This window comes from Liolophura sinensis, chromosome 4, assembly GCF_032854445.1.
Source record: "Liolophura sinensis isolate JHLJ2023 chromosome 4, CUHK_Ljap_v2, whole genome shotgun sequence".
In the NCBI taxonomy this organism is placed as follows: Eukaryota; Metazoa; Mollusca; class Polyplacophora; order Chitonida; family Chitonidae; genus Liolophura; species Liolophura sinensis.
In genome coordinates, this window is record NC_088298.1 from 4,225,239 (window position 1) to 4,239,176 (window position 13,938).

Genomic DNA, 13,938 nt, shown 5'->3' on the forward strand with positions numbered 1-13,938 from the left:
TTGCGGCAAATAGCGGACCTAAAATATGCAACAGAATAAATTTCCAATCCATCGGCGGGTAACAGCTTGGCTTGAATAAACAGCACTTGGAACTTTGAGGTCTGGGTTATGTATAAACCGGACCTGGAGCACGACACAAGCTATGCGCGTAATAAATCTGAATTCGGACTACTCGTACTCTGGGTGACAGGTGCTACTGTCGATATTGTGTCGAATTTGAACAAGAACTATTGTTTTCGCTTTTGATCTATAGCAAAGTAAACATGATATGTTTAACTGATAGCCGACAGGAACACGCAACTGAATCGTTATTTCTTCCTCAGACGAATTAATCGCCAACAGGATAAAGGCTTCGGGAGTACACGTAGTCCTAACCATAGACCAAGATCGCTATAATACCAGCATACCTTCTCATTTAACATCTGTACGTTTGTTGACCTATATGTGTATACAGACATACACGGACTATTGTAGATGAGATCGTGGGAAAATGTCAGCGGGTTTCGTTATCTGTCTTTCATGGATGAAGGAGTATGGCTTTACGCCACCCCGGTAGTATTTCAGCCATATGTCGTGGAGATACGTATATACCACTGACGAATATTGCGTGAATACAACAACATGGGACAGAGAGTAATACCAGAGCAGCGACGATCGACAGTGTGATAGCTGGTAAATGGTCACACGTATGTAACGGGTGAACTACAGGCTCTAATTCTTTGAGCTAGGGTTTCATTCTCTAACAGCTCATATCAGTGCTTAAACGTAGCAAGTTGCTTAAGCATAGCTGTGTAAAAACACTAGTGATGCTAATAACAATTTATTAGACTGCACTGGTCTAGAATTACTCAAAATGCCGTGTTGTCATCACTTTTAACAATAACTCAGAAATAATGCAAAAGAACCAGGCACAGGGCTTATAGGTGATGCTTAGGCCACAGGCAGAATCTTGCTTCATGCAGAAATACAATATAAAAGTCTAGAACATGGAGTGTAAGATCGGAGCTGTTTACCTCAGGGTTTTATTCTAACTGTTCAAATTGCTTAAATGCTAAAAGAGTAGCAGCTTATATGCCCTCTGGCACGTGTTCAATATTGTATATATAGCTATACCTTACTTAATGTAATATGTGGAAGATGACAGTTTTACAGGGCGCATTTACTGCTGATAGTTTTATTTATTTATCATACTGCATGATGTTTAACGACCTAATTGTAAAACATTTTACTCGTATGACTGAGATGAGGTTGCTGCATGATGGGTGGAGGAAAAAAAAGAGTTCCTTGTACTACTAACAAACCACCCTCTCAATTGTAGTATATCCAATAAACTTCTTGATTTGCGGCGAGAGCTAGGATCGAACACCCGACCTCCTTGCTCAAGGGCTTCACAGTTGCAGCTACTACCGCCCTTTTTTATGCAAACTCGCACTTGACAAACATCCTGGTAAAGCAGAAGTCAATTCGTGAGAGCTGGAGTCAAAAAGTCACCCGTTAGTCATCCAGGCAAACCCGTTGTGACAAAACCATTGCTTTAAGCAAGCTACATGAGTTTGGGGACGATGCTGGGATTTCATGTACAGGTTATGCATGGGGTACATTTCACCCGCACAGCTTGGTGACTCGGGTCGAAACTGTATTGGATGTTTTCCTCTTTTAAAGTTTACATATGAACGCTAACCAATTGTTTTACAAAAATGCACGCGGTACATATTTCCACGCAGTGGAGATACGGGTCCAAGTTGAATTGAACCTTTTCTTCTTTTAAAATCAGACCTATTTATGACGCTTAGCTATTGTTTTAGCTTGCCATCATACTTTTAAGGGAATTAATGATTTACCCGTGTCTCGATGTCTGCAGGCATTAGTTATGGTTAGGTCTTTTGGCCTACCGAGTGTACACTGGTTTTGTTTTAAAATTGAACTCTCAAACTCTCGACTTCAGCATTCTGAAGGGTGCAATCTGCAGTTTAGCTCACCGATCACCGATGTCATTAAATGAATGCTTTGGAAGTGAAGCTTTCGCAGGGTAAAACATCGGCCATTAGCAAGTTACTGACGAAGTTTTCTGCGAGAGGCGGACCGACATGCGTGTCATATTCGGAGAAGACAAGTGGTTTTCAACCAACTTTAGACTGCGCCAACCTGCACAAAACCATTATCACACCAAGGCCTCATTAAAAGTGAGAAAGGAGGAGGGGGGGGGGGGTGTGGGGGTACAAACTACCTGCCCAAAGCCGGTACTGAGCCCATATACTTCGTGTGTTTTACAATCGCATTAGATCATTGTGACCAAACTTAATGCATTTACCACATACCAGGACACCTATGTATTCATAAACTAGACAAGCAGAACGCGCGGGAAATGATCGCACTTCCAATGTTACCAGACAAACATCCTGATGTAAAGCCATATTAAAGTCAGCCAACCATGCCGTGAGATCACCTACCCCCTATACCGAGCAAACTAGAGTATTGTAGCAGCTCCAACAAAAGATACATCGCCTTGTACCTTTTGTTGCAGTTACCACAATACTCTACTTTGTGGAAATGGAAAAACTATACCGAGCAGATTGCAAACTATGGGGAACCCTCACTTTAAAAACAAATCTGTTAAATTAACTGAACATCATGTTTACAGAGCAATGGCGGCTCAGTAGATTATGTTACTGCTGCAACCGGTTATGTTATGCATGCCACATTTGTTCCGCTGTTCCAACAAAATGCTTTTGTTCGTGTAGCTGTTTATTGTGCTGTTCATAATGTAATGCTATTTTGCAGTTACATAATCTATTCTGCGCAACACTCTACTAGCGCCGCAATGCGGTTAAATCAGTGTGATGAACTTCAGCTCATGCTGGCTTACTCTCCGGTCGTGCGTGAGAAGGGTCTTCTAGTAACCTGTCAGCTGATGGCCGTGGGTTTACCCCGGGCACTGTCCGGTTTCCTCCCGCCATAATGTCGCCGCCGTGAAATGCTCTTGAGTTCCGTGTAAAGCTAAAATGAAATAAATAAATGTAAAAATTGCATCACTCAGAAAACATAATACTATGTTAAATTTAACAAGCTAGAACACAAGAGGACAATAGTCAGTCCAGCTTGGACCCGAAGCGCCACTACGTGGGAAAATGTATCTCAACGGCCAACGAATAAAATGGCTATGTTGAACCGCGGCCTGGACCTTAAATTGCAATAAACATCAGTGCATTTTTTGTACCTAATTCTGCTTAAGCCATGATGCTAGGGGGGCGTGTAAATTGCTACTATTTATGCCTTTACATGAACAGTCAGAATAAAACCCTGGCTAAGGTGAATTGACAAGAGGCCGTATTTCACCGGTTACACGTGACCATTTGCCAACTCTCACTATGTCGTCGCTGCCCTGGCTTTACTTTCTATATTGTACGTCTATCACACTGTCGTCCCTTCTCTGGTCTTACTCTCCATGCTGAGCGTCTATCACACTGTTGTCGCTGCTCTGGCTTTACCCTCTATGCTGTACGTCTATGACACTGTTGTCACTGCTCTGGACGTCTATCACACTGTTGTCGCTGCTCTGCTTCACAATCACTGCACTAGAGAAACATACGTTTTACACAGCTTATAACCGGCATGTTCGACTGGAACCCATATTTTTAATGCAAAATGTCACTCAGAGAGAAGGGGTTACGACATATGGTAAACTCATGAACTTGTGTCTAACAAATGCCAAATGGGGGTGATGACATAATGGGCGAGGCCGGCAAAATGGATAAGAGCGATACAGAGTGCCCACCATAATATCACAATCAATTTTTACTCTTCGGTAAAACCTGACCTAAAATGCCAAACGATTCAGCAACAGCGGGATGTGAACCTTCGACCTCATACACTGGTTAATCATACACTGGTTAATCCCATAAGGGCCCTGTATACATTGTAAATGGGGTTTTATGCGCATTAATCAATCGGGCATGTTCAGTTTTGGATTCTGCGGAGACATTTTCTGTTAGGTGAAGATCTCAGATTTTTAATAAAGGTACTGAATAAAGTAACTGAATAAGGTCTACACAAGCACAGACGGATATAGACTTCTGCATTCTGGAAGCATTGGCCTGTACATATACGCTTATCCTGCATCAGACAAAATGCCCCGCTTTTCATTGGGCAACAACGGTCACGTGGGGGACGTGTATGTTCTATCCTGCAGACTACGTCAAATGTATCTACTGTGTAGGTTGTCTCCCTCTGTTCCCTCTGATAACAGTCGCGGACAGACCTTCGTAAGCGTTTTATTAGGTTGGAAAAATTCTACAAAAAATATAAAAAGAACTATTTTCCCAGGCAGTGTTTAATCTGCCAAACATATGTATTTCATTGTAGTGATTTTCTTTGCTGTCCATGCATATTATCAGGTGATGGCTGTTCTATCCACCATGTTGGGAGCATGATGTGGTCTAATGGTTAGAAGCACTAGCATTTCAATAGCTATGACCGATAAACTGCTGATTCAAACCCGGTCTTGGTCAGCGAAATTTTCGCTTTGATTACCGGAAGGCCTACCTATCAGATCTTTGTGACAGTAATTAAGCTGTCGACCACTCTCTGTTGGTTTAACGCTCCTTAGGCCTATAAGTGAAAAACTCTTGAGTATGGCGTAAAGCAACAATAAAACAAATAAATTATTTGATTGGTGTTTTACGCCTTAATCGAAAATATTTCCCTTATATTACCGCGGCAAGCGTTATGGTGGGAGGAAACCGGGCAATGCCCGAATGTAACCTACGACCATCCGTAAGTTGCTTTAGGACCTTCCCCAAAACGGCTACAGAGGAAGCTAACATGAGCTGGACTTGAACTGAGAGCGACAGCATAACCGCGTGAGAGGGTCCTGGGTCATTGTGCTGGGTTTTCACCTGAACTACCTCGCCCGCGGAGGCTTCCAAATAAATAAATAAATAAACAAACATTCAACATAACGTCCCTTAGCCTCCTCAGCCGCCAAATAGATCTACAATGATGAATTGTTCGAGAAATTTAGTTAGACTTTCTTTTTACGCTCCTACTGAAGAATTGCTCATTTGGCTGCATGCCAATGCTACTAAACGGGCGTAGAGAACATTCCTAGAGACAGTGCGGTTAACGGAAGGGGCATAACTTGGCAAAGACTCAGAAAAGTTTCTTTTAACGAAGAAAGTAGCCTCCCTTTAAAACATCAATCTCTCATGATATAAAACATCAGCATAAAAGTGCAGCAGATACGACAGTGTGATGGTTGACAAATGGTCACACGTAACTGGTGAAGTACCGGTACGCTCTTCTGATATCCTTTTGCGTTTGTTTATCCATCAAGGGTATTTTTCAAAAGAGTTAGCGGATAGACACGCCATCAGCCTGTCAGTTTTTTAAGTCAAAGCATACAGAAATCAGCTGGTTCGAAATTGCATTTTCGAAATTTGTAGCAAATATTTATGTAAAATAAAGCAAATGGAAATCTACAATTGTTGACATCCCCAGTATTTAATGTTGCCTTACACTCTGGCCACACCTTTAGTGAATGGCCTCTACTATAAGATGAGACACCGATATCTATAAAGTTAAATTTATTTATTTATTTGATTGGTGTTTTACGCCCCACTTAAGAATATGTAAATTATACGACGGCGGCCAGCATTATTGTGGAAAGAAACCGGGCATAGCCCAGGGGAAACCCATTAAAGGGTGTTTTGTAATACGGTATTACAAATTGCAACTCCCATTGTGTTTTTTTCCAGTTGGGTTGAACATTACGTACCTTACCCGGCCAGTTCCCATTTGAGGTTTTGTTTACTTATATGATTGATTGTTTCACTTTTTAAAAAAATTAGTATTATTTTTCTACAAACGTTGAGCGAGTAAATGTATGCACGCCCATACGCCATCACAGTTGTGAATTAGATCAGATTTATCGAGTCTGGAGTGCCTTTAATTTTGTGATCCGTTCGGGCGTTTTCCAGACCTGTTGGCGGCTCCGGATTTCAAATGCACCCAGTAAGGGATGTAATTCTTGTCTGAACTTGAAATTTTCTTGTTTAACGAATTTTCAGCGTTTGGCATCGCATAGCAGCTCTGCCACTCTGTCGTCGTGGTAAGTACAGTTCTTTGTGCAAACCTCTATTCTTGTTTCGCCTTAACAAGAGATATTGAAAGCGTTACTATGAAGTTTGGCTAGATTAAGAACACGTTAAATGGCCTAGCATCGGAAACTGGACCTCGAATAACCATCGATGTGTTGAGAAATCAAGATATGAGTCAAGTTTTACTCATATCTTGTTTTCCTTTTATACCCAGCTTTCACATATGCTGCTTTGAAGATTACTTTCGTTTTCCAATTAAACTCATCAGGTAGAAGTGGCTAACGTCATTGTCTGTCACAAATTGCCCTATTCTTGAAAAAATTCTTTTTGAATTTCAGTTGTGTTTTTCTCACCTTTGTTCTGTTGAAAAGGTTTTTACAACTGAGAACGAGATGATTGGTACGTTTGAATTTCATGTTTCGTTGAAGAGACAATGTAAGCCTAAAGTTATCTGAAAAACCTACAACATACTTCGTTTTTGTGGCAGATCTCTGATAACCTTGAAAAAAATAATGAATTCACAACTCTTAAGGACCTTTAGGCCTGCATACGTGTACTTTGGGGATTGTGATTGTTTCAGTTAGTTTTTATCAAAATGATGAGCTGATGTAATTGCTTATTTAAAATTACAGCCGTACATTTATGATCCATTTTGAACAAATTAACTCCATAACGCAAGCGCAGAATTTCCACAGGGGAAAGGGGCATATGCAAATTAGTAAATTACCCAGGCAGTTTTTCATGTGAATCAGAAATTTTTGTAGTGATATCACTTAACCTACTCTTTCTTTGCGATCACTTCAAACTGTCAGAGCAAGGAAATTTCATTGGATAACAGACAGCCCTTTTATCTCACAAGATTTTCAATTTCATTGTATTTTGGATGAGAGCACGGTTTCATACTCATCACCTAATCCATGCAGTTTATAATTCGGACATCCTTAAATATCTCTCAAAAAAATCTAAGAAACATCAAAAATGATACACCAAAGAAGGATGTTGAAGCTGTTGCAAATTTTTTGGTGTCACACTTATTTGGTTTTTATCTTGGCTCATCTGCACTGCTGTTATTTGGGCACACCTGTTGGTGCACATCAGCACTGCTGTTATTTGGGCACACCTGTTGGTGCACATCAGCACTGCTGTTATTTGGGCACACCTTTTGGTGCACATCAGCACTGCTATTATTTGGGCACATCAGTACGGCTGTTATTTGGGAACACCTGTTTGCTTAACTTAGTATATATGATCGTTCCATTGTTACGCGATATAGGAATGGGTATACCATTTTGTGATCACTGGTCTAATTTGGTTATTAATTTACACTTATACCTGCTGAATTTCATTGTTATACACATAGTAAATGCTGGAGGATGGGATAGCAGGAATTGTCAGAGGCCATGTTCAGCTAGTGTCGAGACCTGATAATTCCTGATATCCAGTCCCCCAGCATGCACCAGTTGTTCTATTATACCAAAAAGCAAATCAGAAAAGAAACCAAAAAAAAAACAGTGTACTTGCTCAATTGGCACTTCAAAGGTGGAGAAAACATAAAAATGACATAAAGTTCAGATGAAAGAGTACGAAAAGCTATTCCTAAATGTGGTCTTCAATATTCTGATTTCTCCTTAAGGAGAGAAAGACACTCGAAATTATTTTTGTATGGTATGTATTTGGGACCACCTTTTGGTATTTATAGTTTGTTTATTAATGTGATAAATGGGGATGTAACACAGGTTTAATAAATATTTTTGCAATAGAATTTGTTCTTTTCAGCTAACAAATGTATTAAACCTCAATTTGGATCATATTTATATTTTTAATACGCTCATAAATATTATCATAATTTAGGTTTAATGCAAAAGTTTCAATATAAACAACATATTTATATTCAAATAAATTTATTAGACAAGCATCACGTTCTTATTTAGAACATTATTATGCAACAAAGATAAATACCAAAAGTTGGTCCCAAATACCCACCATACAAAAATATTTTCAAATACCCTTTTCTCTTGGAAAAAAAAATCCAAAAAATATTGAAGATCTTGTTTGCAAATAAGTTTTGACGTTCTTTCATCTGATTTTGACATCATTTTTATGTTTTCTACTCCTTTAAATTGTTGAATTTGTACATTGATAATGGAGCTAACCATTGCCTGGTTGTTTACTGTACAAACAATCAGATGTCAGAGAGGCAAACTGCAGTAGAATAAACTCCTGTGATTGTTGAATATTAGCTTAGATGACTGGCTGTTGCCACCTGAACATGTGATACATTGTATTACATTGGTTGAACGCATGATCAGTGCACATCATGTTTTGCAAAATGTCATGTGACTGTATATTGACCAATGGAAAACAAGAATCACTCTATGAAGTATAATAATACATCATATTTGGGCATGCTGGCTTGGTTGCTAAGGTAGGAAGAAAACTGTTTCAAAATAAGTCCCCCAGGCCATTTGTAAAAAAATTCTTTGTTGGCGGTAACCTATCACAAAAAATAGGATATTTCAGTAGGGACATTCTTTTTTTTAAAGGAAAACAGTAGGGATTTTAAAGAAATTGTACATACATACATGCATACATACATACATACATACATGCATACGTACATACATGTAGTGACAAATGAAAGTTTTGGTTTCATACAGTATATTATTGACCACTTGTGGGTATTTGTTCGTAAGATGTTCTGTTCAGCACACCTCGTACAATTCACATAGTGGTCTTTGCAGGGGCAGATATTTTCTCAATGGGTGTGTAGGGCGTGTGCGGGCCAAGATGGGATCCCACACGGGTTAATGTAGGCCTAGATGTTGACATCGAACATAGATACTCGAAAGTGAAAATCGTCAGCAGGAGTTTGTAACAATAGCCAGGTATAAAGCTGTCACAGAAGATGATATGCCATACACTGTACATGTAGATCCTCAGTCTGTTATAGTGGCCCTTGGCAGGCTGTGTTTGCCCTTGGCTTTGTTCCTGGCCATACAGGCACCTTGGATCAGTACAGTGTGCCCTGGGCCAGTGCCTTGGGCCAGTACAGAACGCTTTGGGTAAGTGCAGTGTGCCCTGGGCCAAAGCGTCGTACCTTGGGCCAATAAAGCATGCCCTAGGCCAATAAAGCGTGCCCTGGGCCTATACAGTGTGCCTTGGGACAATACAGCGTGCACAGGGCCAATACAACACGCACAGGGCCAATACAGCACACACAGGGCCAATGCAGTGTGCCTTGGGCCTACACAGCACTCCCTGGGCCAATACCGTGTGCTTTGGGCCAATACGACAGATCTTGGACGTACATGTGTGAAGTTAGCAAGGCCAATAGAAAACAACCGTTTAAACATTTTTTTATTTTATTTTTGGTCATAAACAAAGAACAAAAAACAAAAAAAACATCGCTTCTATCATTTCCCAACATCTTGATTAATGCAATTAACCTTATTTGCTTTTTTTCTACTTTGAAAGTTTTGAAGAGAACAGAGATGATGGAAACTGAGGGAGCTTTCACACTGGAGGTTCAGATATATGTGAACACATCCACCCCCAGTCGTATCCAGACGGTCACGCTGTGTAATGTGTTGTCATTTGTCTGCCGATGTCCTACATGCAGTAAGACTTTCAACTCTCACCTCACACTGAAAGCTCACATGAAAACTCATCTCCAAACCTTCGAAAACATCGAACAAGTTGTCACGGAAACGGAAAAGCTGAAATCAGCAGAGGAAAACTACACCTGTGTAGCCGCGGTACAAAGCGGAGAGCAGCATTTTATATTCATTACGCAGGATCCAGACATGGAGCAAAATGAGGAGAATGTAGACGGGTTGGGCAGAGTTCTGCAGCCATCAAAGAAGCCAAGGGTCAAGAAGGATTCTGTCGACCCTACTGGAACTCCGATGAGACGGCATCCTTGTACAGAGTGTGACTTGTCTTTCCCGACCCGCACAAAGCTGGATATTCACATCCGCACACACACCGGGGAGAAACCGTTCTCTTGTGACACCTGTGGAAAAAGGTTTGTTACCCGCGGAGAACTGACAGTGCACGTGCGAGTTCACACGGGCGACAAGCCGTACAAGTGCAACCAGTGCGGGACGTTCCACCGCACACGCAGCAGTCTGCACGGCCACATTCACCGCTACCATCAGGAAAAGGCGTACATGTGCACTGTCTGCGAGAAGAAATTTGCCATTAAAAGCTACTACATGGCTCACATGAGGATCCATGATGAAAGCAATCCGTTCAAATGCCATTTCTGTGAGAAAGTCTTTGCTTACAAGAGCTTCTTGGACAAACATGTGAAAACACATGGCAGTCAGGATCCCCCTGCCGCGATGCAGTCACCGATGAAAAAGAGGAAGAAGAAAGAAAGGAAGGGGAAAGGTAAAAAGGCAAAGAAGAACGAGGATTCTGATGAAGAGGAAAGCGGTATAGTGTCGACGGCAGAGAAAGAGAAAATTGCGGTTGAGGTGTTGCAGCAAGGACGGGCAGCTGGCGATGCTGCGCATCAAGGGAAAGCTGTGGAAAATGTGGAAATGAATGCATCAGAGCAGGGCATAATGATGACCAATCAAGAGCAAGGTACAAGTCAGGGAACAGCGACTGGTACACAAGTGGTCATGCCGGGTAATTCGCAGCTACCTCCGCCCCCACATTCCATCAAGCTCTTGGAAGCGGAGACGGGCAAAGAAACTGTGTTTGAATTAGAAACGACCAAAAATGGAACGTCAGAAACTATATACGTGGCTCTGGCGGAAGCAGATTTGAATGCTGCGGTATCAGGGCAGCCAATGGGTTTGCAAGTAGTCCCAGTGGATGAGCAGCAAGCTGTCCAAGCTGTCTTGTCACAGGCAGACTTAGCTGGGCAGAAAATTCAGTTTGTGTCCGATCCAGAAATGGGGATGATGGTGGTGACGGGTGACATGCCTGGGGTCGTCCTGGGTGATGCCATTCAGTCACAGAGCACCATTCAGACAGTTACCCCGCAAGTGGACGCCATTTTGGGTGGCGCAGGAGTGCATGTTACGACGGAGACGCAGCCACAGGAAGACGTCACGGCCTCGGAGTATGCAAGGCGTGTCGACGCTGTTGTACAAGAGCTTGAGAAGCGCATCAACACGAGTGAATGACTGATGTGACTGAGTGTGTGAGTGAAATCCTTATTTACATATCTCCCGATGGGTCAAATAGCACTTTGCACCCTGTGAAAATGAGATGTGGTTCCTATGACCGTGTAAAAACTGAAATACAGTGAACTGTCTCCTGGTCTCATACGGTAACATGAGAGGCCTGTTGTACAAACTGTACATTTGTTGTGCCTTCAGAGCAATAAGTAATAAATGTAGCATGGCTGAGGTCATTCTAATAAACACATCATGTTTTTGGCCATAACCCCGCTGATCCGTCACTGGCCTGTTCCACTAAGCGTAAACCATTGGCACCTTCCGCAACTTCCATGACATGATACGTCACCATGGTAAGGGCAGTTGATGTAGCATCATGACAGCTTTGTTAGACGGGCTCCTTACTAACTCCAGGGGGCCACTTTCACAAAACTTTATACATGAAAGTCATATTCCTTGTAACTTTTCATGATTAATATTGGTTATGTTAACAAGAAAAGTTGCAGAAATTTGATATACATTGCTTTGTTATAAATGTGTCCAGCTCCAACATGTTTTGTCTCTTTGAATGCGCATTTTCTTATATGAATACAGGTATTTATTTCTGCAACATTTAATTTTCACGAAAAGATTTCTGAACAAGTGAAAGAAATTTTGAATTTCCAACTAAATTTACGAGTTAAAGGAAAACCATTGTGGTATGATGCACAACGATTAATGAAGTTGTGAACAAGGGTGAACTGGTCCCAGATCAGTCATGCTTCCTTGATTTAATAGTTTTATAATGCCCTTGTTCACTGGACTATGCATTCTTTATCAGCTTCAGTTTTCTTAAGTCCAATGTTTTTCGAGCATTTTGTTGTATTATGCAGTTGTTGTTGTCTTAAAAGCTTGAAATCTGTTCACAACTTGTTGTTTTGCATTTAATATTTGGGGGCAGGGGGAGAGGATTACATGTATTTAAGGGGTAACAGAATTGATGATGATTGACTTTTGTGTGAGATAGGCAAGGATTGGTTGATGTTCAGATACTGTAGATTTCCAGTAAGTATTGTATGACCAAGGTTAAAGGCTGTAACCCAGGATGCCGTATGTCCACTGTTATCCAATCAGAATCAGTTGTGCGTGCCTCCAATGTAAATGTACGACATTGTTAAAGTATTTCTGTGGGATTGAGTCATTGACACATGGTTCTGTTGCTTACAATAAAACACACCAGGTGTGAGTTCCTGTCTCTGGAAGGGTGATGGAGATTCAGAATCTTCCGCTGTTCTCAGAGCCTTTGCAGTTACAGGGGAGTTTTGAGTTTTAAGTGTAAAAAAAAATTAATCTAATGTAAAAAAAAAAAAAAAGTGACTTCAAAAATTTTAGGCAGCTATTACCTAGACCATTACAAAGGCATCTGAAAATTGTTTACAGTGCAAGATGAACAATGGAGAAAATTGAGAATTTGCGAAGGAGGTGTCGTTTGTTGCCTGTGGAATGGGTAATCGGTGAATTAATGTCAGCAAAAATTGCCCAACACTTTTGAAAAGTCGTATGATACTGTAGGACTTTTTAACCTTTAGCGACTAAGAGTTCAATTTGAGCTCTTGCTCTATTAAGCAGCCACCTTCACCGATGTGGCTGGATGTTTCCAGGCAGTCTTACATGAATTTCACTGGAGGTCACATTGAATCGCCTTCCACCGCCCATACTACATGTAGCTGCTTTAACATTTTAGTTTGAATAAGGAACAGTTTCTCAATCGTTATATATAATAATATTCTGACAGAAATAACTTGATAAAACCTTTGAAGTCATCAGCTAATTATTATGCATAAAGAACATTTTTGTTATTATCATAATTAATTGTTTTCCTGCCCAAACCAGTCATGTTATCAGGCCTCAAATGTGGGAAAGATCAAGTGTGAGAACGTTTCTCTGTTACTTGCCAAAAACCAGAGGTTTACCCCAGGCACAATGGTTTCTTCCACATATAAAACTGACTGCCCTTGTAGCTTACATGCATTTATAAGTGAAATACCCTTGAACTAAGTGTTACACATACCGTATCATGAAAGTATGGAAGTACAGTATTTTTGCATTTGAAAATGTTAGTGCTAACAATATTTTGCAGATTGCCATAGCCGTCATAGATTCAGCAAGAATTTGATATCAGGGTTTCTCGTTTCCAATTCTTCTCCTTTTCTTCCTATCTCTTGATTGTTAATTTGTGAGAGTAGGGTGTCACACTGGGCAACCCCTGGCTAAGCCTTTGATTTATTTATTTGATTGGTGTTTTATGCCGTACTCAAAAATATTTCACTTATACAATGGCAGTGGCCAGCATTATGGTGGGAGGAATCAGGGCAGAGCCCGGAGGAAACCCACGACCATCTGCAGGTTGCTTGTAGACCTTCCCATGTACAGCCGGAGAGGAAGCCAGTATGAGCTGGACTTGAACTGACGGCGACTGCATTGGTGAGAGGCTCCTGGGTCACTACGCTGCGCTAGCGTGCTAACCAACTGAGCCACGGAGGCCCTCCTAAGCCTTTGAGCTAAAAGTAAAAATGATTAACAGTGATTTGAAAATGAAAATTGTGGTATAAACCTTGAAACAGTGTCACCGATAATCTGTATACATGTATGTAGGTGAAGCTCAGAAGTGTTCATTTTTCTTACAGGGTGTGCAGCAACCTTTGCCGCAGTTTATTCTTTTATGAGAATAG

At 41.0% G+C, this 13,938-nt stretch overlaps 1 protein-coding gene across 2 annotated transcripts; it reads left to right on the top strand.

Annotated features, from left to right (window-relative positions):
* Positions 1–561: 561 nt before the first annotated feature.
* LOC135464754 (zinc finger and BTB domain-containing protein 24-like) lies at positions 562–11,883 on the top strand. Of its 2 annotated transcripts, none has more exons than XM_064742294.1 (2): positions 562–672; positions 9,570–11,883. In XM_064742294.1, the coding sequence occupies exon 2, from the start codon at positions 9,587–9,589 to the stop codon at positions 11,231–11,233; it is 1,647 nt and encodes a 548-aa protein (XP_064598364.1). In that variant the 5' UTR covers positions 562–672; positions 9,570–9,586; the 3' UTR covers positions 11,234–11,883. The 2 variants fall into 2 exon arrangements, with proteins under 2 accessions (XP_064598364.1, XP_064598363.1); XM_064742293.1 differs by lacking the exon at positions 562–672 and adding an exon at positions 6,019–6,106.
* The last annotated feature ends 2,055 nt before the right edge of the window (positions 11,884–13,938 follow it).